General features: G+C 42.2%; 2 protein-coding genes across 3 annotated transcripts in view; both read left to right on the top strand.

Annotated features, from left to right (window-relative positions):
• Positions 1-5241, top strand: part of otud5a (OTU deubiquitinase 5a) — a 36381-nt gene extending 31140 nt beyond the window's left edge. For both annotated transcript variants that reach the window (XM_013915224.1, XM_013915223.1), the window contains exon 9: positions 4934-5241. In XM_013915224.1, the coding sequence (XP_013770678.1) occupies positions 4934-5067 (134 nt within the window). In that variant the 3' untranslated portion in view covers positions 5068-5241. The remainder of the gene's footprint in view (positions 1-4933) is intronic.
• A 4116-nt stretch (positions 5242-9357) lies between these two features.
• pim2 (Pim-2 proto-oncogene, serine/threonine kinase) lies at positions 9358-12343 on the top strand. Its single transcript, XM_005750413.2, has 7 exons — positions 9358-9904; positions 10388-10488; positions 10602-10652; positions 11182-11390; positions 11490-11659; positions 11755-11931; positions 12052-12343. The coding sequence occupies exons 1-7, from the start codon at positions 9847-9849 to the stop codon at positions 12222-12224; spliced, it is 939 nt and encodes a 312-aa protein (XP_005750470.1). The 5' UTR covers positions 9358-9846; the 3' UTR covers positions 12225-12343.
• The last annotated feature ends 400 nt before the right edge of the window (positions 12344-12743 follow it).

The raw sequence follows: 12743 nt of genomic DNA, 5'->3' as shown, positions 1-12743 counted from the left end.
TGTGTGTGTGTGTGTGTGTGTGTGAGGTTATCTGAGGACGTACATGCTGTTGTTGCTATGAAAAAACACACAGTTTTGTTGTTGTTGCTGTATGTGTAACAGTGTTATCACGTTTAACGCACAAAGCTGAATTCTGGAGTGTTTATCAAAGTACAAGATGATATTTAACTCATCAGGATGTCTCTCTGTGTGTCTCATATCAAATTGGCAATTACATGCAGAAACACACTGCATGTAATTGCCAATTTGACCCCATTCAATTACAGATCGTCTCATTTATGGCAAGTTTTTAATGACGGCTTTTGTTATGCTTCAGTCTTATTTTACAGTATAATAATAGCTTAATCAGGATAAAACGGATATGAACAAAACTGAACTTTGAGGACGTTGTTTGAAAAAGGGTGGGAAATTGCAGCATTGTTATTTAAAAAGTCACCGTGTTGCAAAATGTTAAAAATTGCAATAATATCGTATCATGAGTGAGGTATTGTTATAATAACTGTGTCATGAGTATCTGAGTCTCCCCTGATCCTGCTTTGACTGTTAGTTAAACTAAAAAGACAACGACGCGTTTCTGTCATCGCGGTGAAGTGGCGTCCACTCAGCGCTGCGAAATCTGTACGCCAGCAGTTTAAAACAAGAAGACCGTAAAGTAATATCAGGACCGCTTTGCTGAGTCATTCACTCCATCTACCTAACACACAGTTCAGCGGTTGGTGAGCCGTGATTTCAGATGTTAGTCACCGAGCCTTTGTAAAGTGGAACATACTGCATTCATGGTGCACACTACTTACAAGTGCAACACATTAACCTCATCTCCTGTCATATATGTACGGGCCACTGGTTCCTGTTTCTTTTAGTCGGGTCCCGATAGTTCCCAAAACCATGTTTGTGTCAACATGTATGTAGACACTGTTATTACTTATTTGAAGCGCTTTGGTTAGTGTCATGATGGTTTTTGGAGCCATGAGTGAAACATTTAGATGAGAGGGTGAAGTGTTATCAGCTAACTTGAACTTGCAAGCTGCAATTAAAGGACATAGATTCCTGCTAATTAATGTTATGTAACTGACTAATAACATAATAAAACTCCATTCGGCTAAAGTGAAGCACAGATGTCTTTGATGTTATGTTAGCACAGTTAACCACACCGCAGATGAGATTTTTTTATCAGTTAGTTTCATTAAAAATGCTCTCAAAGACACCAGCAACACAAATATGGTGACAGTTCAGTTATTTCAATTGGTGAAAGCAAACTTTAGCATTTAGGAAGGAGCATCTACTTCGCACCTAAAGTGGCCTCGCCCCTAATTCTAAAAGATGCATGAGTTTGGGGCAGAAGAGTTGTCTGACCTGGTGGCTGTGGCTGAGAGGGGGGTCACAGAGTTATCCACCTCCTGTAAGGCTCAGACACACAGGTGAGACAGAGTCCTCAGGCAGATCGTTCAATGAACGATGTCTTTTCAAAAACAAATCTCAGAGAAAGTCACCCTCTCACCTTGTATTGAACTTATGGTAATGTAATCAGTTAGCTTCAACTGGTGCCAATAAGTGCTGTCAAAAGCCAAAGAGGAAGAAAAGTTACAATTTCCTTCCAGAAGCAGTCAAAGTGGCAGAAACTTGAGTGGTTTTGTTTCTGGTTCTTGAATAAAACAAACTCCACCTGATAGCAGAGCAGCTATCAATGGGGAAAGATACACACTGTGCTAATATAAATTAAGTACATAAGAAATCCTGATATCGGGCTTGATTAAACTCGACCTATTCGCCTTTTACTAGAGTTGATCATTAGCTTATTTGTAAGTTCATCACAAGCTTCCAAACATGTGTTAATGAGTTTAAACTAAAGATGGGCAGACCGTGACCCTCCCAGAAGCAGCTCAACTGACAGAAACTTGAGTGGTGTCTTTGTTTGACCATTTTCTCCTCAGCTTTACATGATGAACAATGTAACTGAGAGCAGGGGAGATAAATGAATGCAAGTATTTCCCTGAGTAGTTCAGCTTTAAATATGCTTATTAGCATGTTCTGTTTATCAAAAGCTTCCTAACACATGTTAATGAGTTTAAACTAGATGGCCAGGCAGCGAGGGACCACTCCTAAAATTAGTTAATCAACACTTGAGAGTCATTGTCATCGTTTGATCAGTTTCTCCTTGAGAGTGTAACCAAGAGCAGAGGAGAGAAAGTTCGGACTCACTGCGCTGAAATAAAACTGCTGCATGTAAATTGGTGAAATTACATGAACAAATTTTGGTGTCTTGTGTTCATTTGAGACTCCGATCAACAGCAGGTTTCACTGACCACATGTTTACTGCCGCATGCTCATCTTTAATTGGTCAGATAAAATTCCCAAGCGATTAGTCATAAAAATAAAGTAAATCTTTGTTTTTGTGTAAAATCTCACTGCCCTCTGCTGTGCTTCTGTGTCACCTCCTCCAGGTTTCCTGACACGCTCACAGCTTTAGGAGCTTCGTTTTCAGTGGTTCTGAACTTGTTTGTTTTTTAAAGTTTAAAGTTTTGACACATCCCGGTGGAGCTAGATGGATAGCGGTGTGCGTTATCGTTTGAAAGATATTTGTTTGTGTTTATGGCAAATGCCAGATTAATGCAACCGCAGCAAAAGAAGTCACAACTGCAAAGATAGAAATAACAAAGTGCTCTGTAACAGCAGCACTCAAATCGCCGCAAAGTACAAGCAACACATGCCTGGATTTGTCCAGCAGAGATGGACCAGATGGTCGTTCTGCAGGCGCGAGACGTCCCGATCGTAGTTGGTCGTATTCGCTTTTCCATCACCTCTCGGGACTTGCTGACTCTCGTTACTGTTGTTGGCTGTTGTTCCTGCAAACTCGGGGAGATATTTAAAACCTCATTACGTTTGCTCTGATTATCAGAAAAGAAAAAGACAAAGTTGAAACCCTCTCTGCAGGAGTAGTTTTTCTACCAGCATCAAACTACTCAAAGTATAAGCATTATAATCATTTCCTGTAAATCTGTTTAACAACTATCACTCTCCCTGAATTTTCACAATAGACTGTTCACCGTTCACAGCTGATAGACAGCCAGACCCCGGCTTGATTAACTGGGAACTATTCAGCTTTTGTCAGAGCTGATAACAAACTGTTTGTGCATCAAAAGCTTCCTGACACGTGATAATTAGCTTATCACCAAAAGATGGATAGACAGAGACTGAGCCCCACTCCCCAAAAATAAAGCAGAAACTCTGACTGGACGATCTTTGTCTCCATCTGACCAGAAGCTACAGACACACTGTGAGACTAACACAACTTTAAATGAGGGCGAATGACACTTTCACTGTGTTGAGCTCAGTCATTTAGGTAAATAGCATTAAGTTGTTTTTAGTGTCCATATGTAGTCTTCAAACTGATTTCCTCATAAAAAAACCACTGCAGGACGTCACATCTGAGGCCAGCGCTCAGTGCCCAGCTTATCCTTATAGTAACCGATACCATTCAGGGAATCGTGCTTCATTATTTTAGGCATTTTTGTTAATGTCACTGTTTGTTGCTCTGCATCACCTCCTCCTTTCTGACACTTTCACACCAAACCTGAGGGGATTTTTCATTTCTTTTGTGGCTCAGCAGCCACAGGTCTGTCACTTTAGGCGTTGATTAATTCAGCTGTTTGTTAATTGAGCTTTAATTCAATTTTGACAAACTTATGACGACCCGAGCTTCTTTAACCGTGACCTCATCTGCTTTTTAATTTTTTAATTTTTGAAAGAGCCTCTTGTCTTTTTTGACACGGTGCCCTGCTTTGTCCCTTTGGTTTTGAGGCTTGAACAGACCCGAGCACCCGAAACCTATTCAGGTGTCGTTGTCAATGTCTCTGGCTTTTTATTAACACCGTTCACGCTCAGCGGGTGTTTAAGATATGATTTTTCAAACTTATGATGTAGAGCAGCAGTCCCCAACCTCTTTTGCGCCACGGACCGTCCATTAAGGTGTCACGGATAAATACAACAAAATAAAATGATACGACCAAGACAAAAACGGTGGTATTCTGTAAATATATAATAAACACGAATTCACTGTGTAAGTGTGTTTATTATTAGCAGCGTCCTCCTGAAATGCACCAACAACATTGAGAGTAACATTCTCCTCTCTGCCCCTTAATGCTCTCTGGTTGCTATGGTAACGCCTAAAAATGTCTTTCAAAATAAGACACAACTACAACACGGGAAAAGGCCCAGGGAAACAGAGTTAACAACAAAAACACTGAAAACCATAAATTTCACACCCGAGCCACAACTCTCGCGGCCCGGTACCAAACAACGCATGGACTGGTACCGGTCTGTGGCCCGGGGTTTGGGGACCGCTGATGTAGAGGACAGCCCATGGGCTCACACTGCAGAGACGTTTGGTCAGTTTTCATCGCGTTCCTCCTGCCATGTCACCAAATGACACGATGAGCATTTCAACTTTTACTGAGAACATTTTGACCCCATACCAAGTCTAACATCGTGTATGGCTAAACATGAAAGCTTATTATAACACCTGGGAGAACAGCCACACTGTTAATTTTGCTGGAAATAATTTGGACTGTCTTTAACTCTCAACTCTGTCTTTGTTTGCATTGGGACCTGAAGGAGCATCTGCACATGAAAAAGGCAAATGATGTCAGACTTAACGAGCAGATCATGTTGCAGATAATATCTGGGGTGTTCATATTAACTGTCACCATCATAAATTAAACCTTGCGCGCTAAAAGAACCCCAAAGTGCTTCAGACTGCTGTGAGTACTGTCACAAACAAAAAAGTACTGCCCCTCAGCTGGCTTCCTGAAGCTAGCAAATGAAGTAAGGTTTGTTTCAGAGTGTGAGAGTTTTGATCTGAACTGCAGAGGTGGATGTGAGCAGAGCAGGTCTGTGTATTTAAAGTTCTCATATGTTTTGTGTGTTTGTGTTTCAGGCCTGACAGACTGGGAGGACGACGAGATCCTGGCGTCGGTGCTGGCGGTGTCTCAGCAGGAGTACCTGGACAAAATCAAGCACCAGAGCGCCGCCATGCATCGAGAGAGAGAGCCATCACCCGACAGCAGCTGATAACTGGCCCAATACGCACAAAACAAAACAAAAAAACGCGCACACACAACAACAATGACCCTTCAACCCCAGCATCCCAACCCCACCATTACTCTCCTGCCCCTCCCCCACTTCACCTCTGACCCACTGAAGGAGCTCCACCAGGGAAAAAATAAAACATCCAACAATGATGCACTTTTTTTTTTTTTTGGTTCCTCATCGGCTCATATCTCTCTGTTTCCACTCCGTCGACTCTCTTCCCTGCTTCCCATCTCACTTCCTCTTCCTTGCCTCTTTTTTTTTTTTTCTGTCTTTTCGTTTCCTGGTTACCACTCGGACGGAGCTCGGTCTTAACGCTGACTCGGCGTCAGCTGTAATTTGTACTTTTTGACATTTAAACATCGTTCTGGGCAGCTTTGAATTTTAATCCTCGTGTTTAGGGATGTACTGAAATATTGGCGGGAGATCTGCATCGCCTGCTGCCGACCTTACTGACTGCCGTTTGACGGCTTTCAGCGACGACAGCGGCAGACGTTTGCGCATTTGTTTCACTTCAGTTTCGTCCGGGCTAAATGTATAAAAAGTAGTGATATGAAGAGCTGAAAGACTTTAAGTTTTGATTCAGTGAGTTTTTTGTTGTTTTTATACAATGAAGGTTCCTTTGCATAAATAAAATAAAATAATTAATAAAAAACTTAAATAAACAAACATTGGTATCAGTATCAGCTGTAGGACAAATTGTACTTGTAAACATTGGCCCAGAATTTTGCAATCGGTACATTTCTACTTTTTGAAATCAGGCCGTTAGCTCTGCAGCTAACATCATCATTGGTTTGAATGAAGAACGCTAATCAGAAGTGGGGGGAAAAAAATGGCGGCCAGTTGGTTGTTTGTGCGTCAGGGTCCTGGAGGCTAACGCAATTACCTGAAGTCTTACACCACTAACAAGCTATATTTACAGTTAGCTTAATTAAAGAAGGTGTGTTTGTTAGCTTTTTTTTCCCTCCCCACTTATCGTAGCACACGTTATGCTAGTTAGAATTGTTTCTTTGGCCCTTTTGTTACTCATGCTGGTAGCCATTCTGCGTCAGGGAATGACTGCATTTTAAAACTTGATCATGCTAATCAGGATTGGAAATATTTAACAATGTTAAGGTTAAGTTAGCATGCTCGTCCGTGAGCAGGCTATCACTTGAAGTCTTACTGTTTTAAGGCTAGGTCATTAGCAGCGCTGCTAATAAACGGAGTCGCTGTTAGCTTAGCAATCAGTAGCAAAGTAGTAATTTTTCCTTCTGGCAGTTGTTTTGCGTGAAGATTGCTAGTCCCATAATCATTGTGTTTAGGCTAAGTTACCCAAAGTCTTTAGCGAGCAAGCTATCACACAAAAAAGTCTTATTATGTTTTAATGCTAGCTAAGCTTAGCTTGGCTGTAAAAAGCCAAACCAACCCTCCACCGCTACTGGCGGCCATTTTATGTCGACACATTTACTTTCTAAAACAGAAAAAGCGCCCCCAGCTTCACGGCCTGTAACATCCCCCCACAACCCATTCCTCTTTTTGTCTTTCTCCTCTTCCTCCTCTACCTTCATCATCATCATCGGACTTATTTAGCTGCATGTTTAATTGACCACGACCAATATCATCATAGAGAAAAGCGTAAAAAAAACAACAAAAAAAACAGAGAAAAATAGAGAGAATTGTCATACTTATCCTCTTAATGATTGATTACTGTTGTTATTATTAATAATATAAGTTTGTTTTATTTTATTTTCTCGTTTGGGATGAAAAAACTTTTTCTTGGAATAAAAAGAGGAAAATGTTTCTGAAAAAATGTGGTTTCTTTTTTCTTTTCCTTCTCCTTTTCACTAAAGTGTAGCCAAAGGCTACGTTCACACTGCAGGCGAAAGCGCATCAAATCTGACTTTTTTGACCCTATGCGACCCATATCCGATCATGGTGTGACAGTGTGAACGGCACAAATCCGATATTTTCAAATCTGATCTGGGTCAGTTTCGTATGTGGTACTGAATCCGATACATATCCGATGTTTTAGAAAGCGACTGCTGTTTGAATAGTCATGTCGCATTAAATCCGTCTTTTACGTCACCGACACAAGACAGACACCAATTATCAGCGCCCGAGAAGACATCGCGAACACTTCCTGGCCATCCAGTGAAAGTGTTGGGAAGACAACGTTGGAGAAATGCGAACATTTTCTTTGTACTGTATAATCTGCAGATTCTGACAGAAATTGCAACTATCCTTTGAAGCACCGCTCCTCTAAAACAGCAATAAGGATAACTATTAGGCCATATGTAAATAACGAAATAACTTTATAACTTAAAGCAAAAACGTAACGTCCGAAACAAGTCTTTATATTAAGGGTCATCAGTCATACAATGCTGTTTGGTCTGGGTCTAAACAGAGCGCGTTGTGTGGGACGTCTTCTTTTGCGCATGCGGGCCGGTTTGAGGGTTCACACTAGAGCGCGTTTGCTGTCACATTTTATTTGTAGTGTGAAGAAGCAGAGAAAAAAATCAGTTTTGATCAAAAAATCGGAATAGAGCACTAAGACCTGCAGAGTGAACGTAGCCTAAGTGATGGAGGTCATTCTATTATACGTATAAAAACACCAGAACGAGAGACAGGGTAATATACCGAAAGAGTGGAAAGATATCACAAGTTTGAATCCAGATGAGAAGTTGTGGTTTAATGATTCTGCGATGGACCTAAATTTACTCTTTACCCTGTAAAGAAGACACTTGATGACGTTGCCTACAGTTTTGACACATGACTTGTATATCAACAAAGACGTGGTTTGATGAAGTTCTGGGTTTTTCCAATTGTAGCTGTATTAAGTCGTGTAGGTAGAGGTCACCCTCACTAACTTCTGACACAAACCCGTTCCTTTTGTTCTGGACTGAAATATGACAGGAAGCATCAGTTCAGAAAAGAGAAACAACAGTTAACCTTGTCTCACAAACACAAAGTTAAACCAACAAAAAGCCAACACTATATTAGTGTGATTAACTAATGCAGCTTTCTCTCTGACCTCTGTGTTCCTCTCTGATTTACAAATGAAACAATGAGTTCCAGTAAGAATATGAATCATTGATGTTTAAGAGCAGTTGCTTCTGTTTGCTTTTTAGCACCTCAGAAACATGAGAAAGTTGGGGGGGGTGTCAGTCAGCATTTTGAGAAATTAACTCGAAATTTTAAGTTATAGATGGCAAAAAATAAAAATCAGTGGCGGAAGCAAGCTGCCATGGACTGGTGTTAGAGCTCGGCCATCATGTAACTACAGTGCTGAGTACTCATCCTCTGATGAGGGCCACAAAGTATTACTAGTGAAACTGAGGTTTGTGAACAAATTCATCAGATCACGACTTGGATGAAATCTTTTTCTGCATTAGCAGTGGAGTAAAATCTGCTTTGTCCTTCTTACAGTCCTGTGATCCATTATGATCCATTTTCACCAGTTAGCCAGAGAATGAGACGGTACTCAAAGAAAGGTCAGATATGGAAGAACAGCAAAACTTTTTATTTGAGGCAAAGCTTTCAGTAGCTTTTATTAAATTTGACTGGTGGTTGTAAACATGCATGCTACTGCTTTAAAATTACTAACTTCTCAATGCTTTCTGTGTTTACTTTTACCCCCCCCCCCCCCTTTACAGGTAATTGAACCAATAAAAAAAGTTGTTCTCTTTTAGTCCAAAGAAAACGGATTAAAACAATAAATCAGCTGTATTTACAGCACTTAGACAAACACACAGCACTTATAATAATAATAATAATAGTAATAAACTTAATAAGCATAAGAGCATGAGCACTATCAGCAGCAAAGGTGTTTTAAGCTTTTAAAAGAGGCGCAGGCAGCGTTTTTTATTTAAATGTGACAGTTTGTATGTTCCTGTAAACGCCAAATTAATTTGTAAAAAGCCCTGCAGGATGGTTTAAAGTCTAAGAAAGGTTTTAGCTTCGTGCTGGGGGAAAGTTTAAAACTTTTTAAAAATCTGACGTCAGTTAAATGATGGGATTACTTGATTCTGTGGTAAGAAGCTCAGGCTGAGCAGCTTCATTAGGTTCAGGGGCAGTCTGCGGTCCTCTCGGACGGATTCTTGGCACTCACTTGTCTTATTTTGACCTTCTCGTAATTATCGCTTTCACCGTTTAAAAATACCGCATTTATAATGAGGCGCGACCCCAGTCAGCAGGTAACAAAACTTCGTCACTTTGACAGAAGCTCAACAAAACGACTCTTTGAGGAACCGCTGGTTTCGGTGTGTGCGCGCGTGCGTGTCCCTGAGGGGAAACCGCCCCGCTCTTTCCCGTCAAGATATCAGCGCGCGCTTCCTCCGATAGTTCGTTGAAACACATTCTACGAATTCTTCTCGCGGGATTTGAATATTCATGAAGGCGCGACTTGAATGTAGCCGGTTCAAAACATTGAGCACACGGCTCCGCTGATTGACACGGCTGATTGGACAGTGAGGGCGTAGTGGGCGGGGCTGCGTTAGATAGCTTTAAATAAGGAACAAAACACTGTAGTAGAGCAGCGAAGGCGGTCAACAGAGATGGAGCGGGTTACCAGGGTTTTGACTCTTCTGTGAACGCGTTTCCACCGCATTAACCAGGAGTAAATATATTTAAAGGACTTTTTCTTTGACTTTTCTGGGATTTTAAAAGCATAACGCTTTAATCGGTTAAAGACGGAAACTCATCATTAAAAATCTGAAGAGCTATTCCGCCCACAGAAGAATGGACTTTTATTAACTTCAACTAGACGGAACACTTTATAAAATGCTGGATAAGAGAGCCATGGAGTTCGACTTGGAGGAAGAAGTCCGAGGAAAGAACGGTGAGAACTACAAGAAAGGTTATATGTGTGATTAAACATGTCAAATAAGGACGTGTAAACTGGTTTAATTTGCCTCCAAAACGCAGTAGCTGCTTTTGCACGCTGCAGCCAGACTGCATGTAAAAAAACAGCGATTTTAACAGCCCGCTCAGGGGCTGTGAAACGTTTAAAAAACGCTGAAATTTAAAAAGGGAAACCGTTAAAGGTGGTGCCTTTAAAATATTATATATTAAGTCCCGCTGGATTTGTTGGAGTGCATTGGTCCGACATTATAAACGATTATTTCGGTTATTTTAGTTTGAGAAACTGGAATATCAGACAGATATCAGAGTTGTAAATTAAAAATAATTGTGCGCAGTGACGTTTTTTCTGTACAACGGTAGAAATCTTAAGGTATTTTGAGTTTCTGTTGTCTTGTTGGGGGATGTACGGTCTGTAAGTGTGAGCCATGCACTGATGTGACCCTTGTGTTTTGGCCCTCAGTGAAGGAGCCCTTCCTCAGTCAGTATCGCTGCGGTCCTCTCCTCGGCAGCGGAGGTTTCGGCTCCGTGTTTTCAGGCCAGAGGCTCTCCGATGGACTACAGGTAAATAATACCCGCCTGTGTTTGTTCATTATAAGAGATGCGCCTTTTCTCCGTTATTATTGCTCGAGAATTCGATTTTTATTTAATATTTTACTCCTTTTTTGTCCATCCAGGTTGCCATTAAGCAAATTGCCGTTGACAGAGTTCAAAAGTGGACCAGACTGGTGAGTGATAATTTATTTTTAAACTAAATGTGTACCAAAACGCACGAGGTGTTTTGAGTGACGCCTGTAAACAAAGCTCAGATTGTTTAGCTCCGCCCTCTGCCGGTGGCTCAGGTGAACTGCAGCTGTGGGCGGTGGTTGGGAAATGTGTAACGTCACGGTTTGGTAAATGACACCTCAGGATTTCCCCACTATCACCACCACCTCTTTATTCATTATTATTCATTGCGAATTCATTTGGGTTTCCCCACCAAGGCAAAAAACACCTGAAGCCACCTGCAGGCGAGGATTCAGGGCACAAAAACACCAGGCTGGAGTTTCTGATTTTAAAACCCAAACGTGTGACTCAGAAAGTCCTGAAAACAGAGTCAGTTAATTTGCATACTAGTATCAGTCACTGTGATTTCCGCTATGACTCATTTAAAAACTAGAAATTAAAAAACAAAAACAAAAATTAGGACATGATCTACTTCTACTACTACAGATTATTTCTTTATAATTTATCAATCTTCCTCTTTCCTCCCCCCAGCCAGATGAGGTCAATCCTGTTCCGATGGAGATTGCTCTGCTGCAGCAGCTGTCAGAGGACGGAGGCCACCCTGGGGTCATCCGCATGCTGGACTGGTTCGAGGTGGAGGGGCGGGGCTTCCTGCTGGTGATGGAGAGGCCGCCGCACTGCCAGGATTTGTTCGACTTCATCACGGAGAGAGGAGCGCTGTCAGAAAGCCTCGCACTCAGGTTTGCGCTCCCGTCCGCCACCTTTGAATGATGCTACTGCGTTCTGCTGAGGTCACTGACATTTTCGCTAACGTCCTGGTTCTTTGTTCTTCCCGATAGGATTTTCCATCAGGTGGTCGAAGCGCTTCGATTCATTCACTCCCGCGGTGTCGTGCACCTGGACATCAAAGACGAGAACATAGTGATAGACACGAAAACGATGGATATCAAGATCATAGACTTCGGGTCGGGGGCGGTGCTTAAGGACACGCCGTACAGAGAGTTTCAAGGTACCCAGTCACTCTACACCCATAGCTTCTTCTCAACCTCCCCCTACAAAAGTTTCACGTTGTAACCCTCCTCGTCTCACTTCCTGCGTCCTTAGGAACTCGGGTCTACAGCCCCCCTGAGTGGATCGCATCGCAGTGCTACGAGGCCGTCCCCCTCACCGTCTGGTCTCTGGGGGTTCTGCTCTTTGACATGGTCTGCGGCGACATTCCCTTTGAGCACGACATGGAGATTTACAGAGCCTGCCCCAGTTTCACCAGGCGGGTGTCAAAAGGTGAGCATCAGGTTCTTCTCAACAGGAGTTTCCTCCTGACTGGGGTTCAGGGTCACATGACCCCCTCCTAAATATGTGGTCCAGTTTTTCACATCCTTTCTCTTTTGTTTTTCCCACCAGGATGCCAGTCTTTGATTCGCTGGTGTCTGTCCTTCCAGCCGGAGGATCGTCCCACTCTGGAGGAGATTCTGTCGCATCCCTGGATGAAGGCAGGAAATGACAAAGAGGAGGAGGAAGAGGAGAGGGGAGGCCTGCGTGAGGAGCACGGCTCCCTTCCCTGTCAATCCCTTTGAAGTGTCAGGACTCTGGACTGTTAAGGACTTTAGGATCGCCGATTGGGCGCGTTCCTGATCCGTTTCCTGTTTGTCACATTAAACCTGGCGGCACCTTCGTCTGGAAGTTATTTATCTCAGCTGGTTTGCCTATTTATTGATTATTTATTTTGGCCCAGGGTTTGTTCCAGCTGTTCCGGGACTGAAATTTAAAAGTTCGGACGGACAACCGGCTCCCCCTACAGGACGGGGGTCACATAAGTAATCACAACGGAGCTGCTACTGTGATGGAAGTTGCTGATCTGCAGCTCTTCTGATAATCTTTCGGGTTGTTTGAATCGACTCCGAGGACGACAAACACTGACTTTATTTATTTTATTATTTTTATTTTATTTTTATGTGCCACAGAAGAAATTCGACACAAACACCTGCTGTTACTTTACACCGTGAAGCTGAGTTTTTTGAGGTGATACTGCTTCACTTTAATCTTAACACTGTTTTCAAAGGAAATTCAGCCTCTTTATTTTAATTTTTTTTTTT

This window comes from Pundamilia nyererei, unplaced genomic scaffold (assembly GCF_000239375.1).
Source record: "Pundamilia nyererei isolate P.nyererei 1_Seehausen unplaced genomic scaffold, PunNye1.0 scaffold00273, whole genome shotgun sequence".
Classification (NCBI taxonomy): domain Eukaryota; kingdom Metazoa; phylum Chordata; class Actinopteri; order Cichliformes; family Cichlidae; genus Pundamilia; species Pundamilia nyererei.
This window is presented reverse-complemented; position numbering and strand designations above follow the sequence as displayed.

What these genes read in the sequence shown, in the direction of transcription:
- pim2 (XM_005750413.2), top strand. Translation starts at nt 9,847, where the DNA reads ATGCTGGATAAGAGAGCCATGGAGTTCGACTTGGAGGAAGAAGTCCGA. An exon ending in GCCGTACAGAGAGTTTCAAG is followed by an intron (nt 11,660 to 11,754) that starts GTACCCAGTCAC and finishes CTGCGTCCTTAG; the next exon opens with GAACTCGGGTCTACAGCCCC. An exon ending in CACCAGGCGGGTGTCAAAAG is followed by an intron (nt 11,932 to 12,051) that starts GTGAGCATCAGG and finishes TTTTCCCACCAG; the next exon opens with GATGCCAGTCTTTGATTCGC.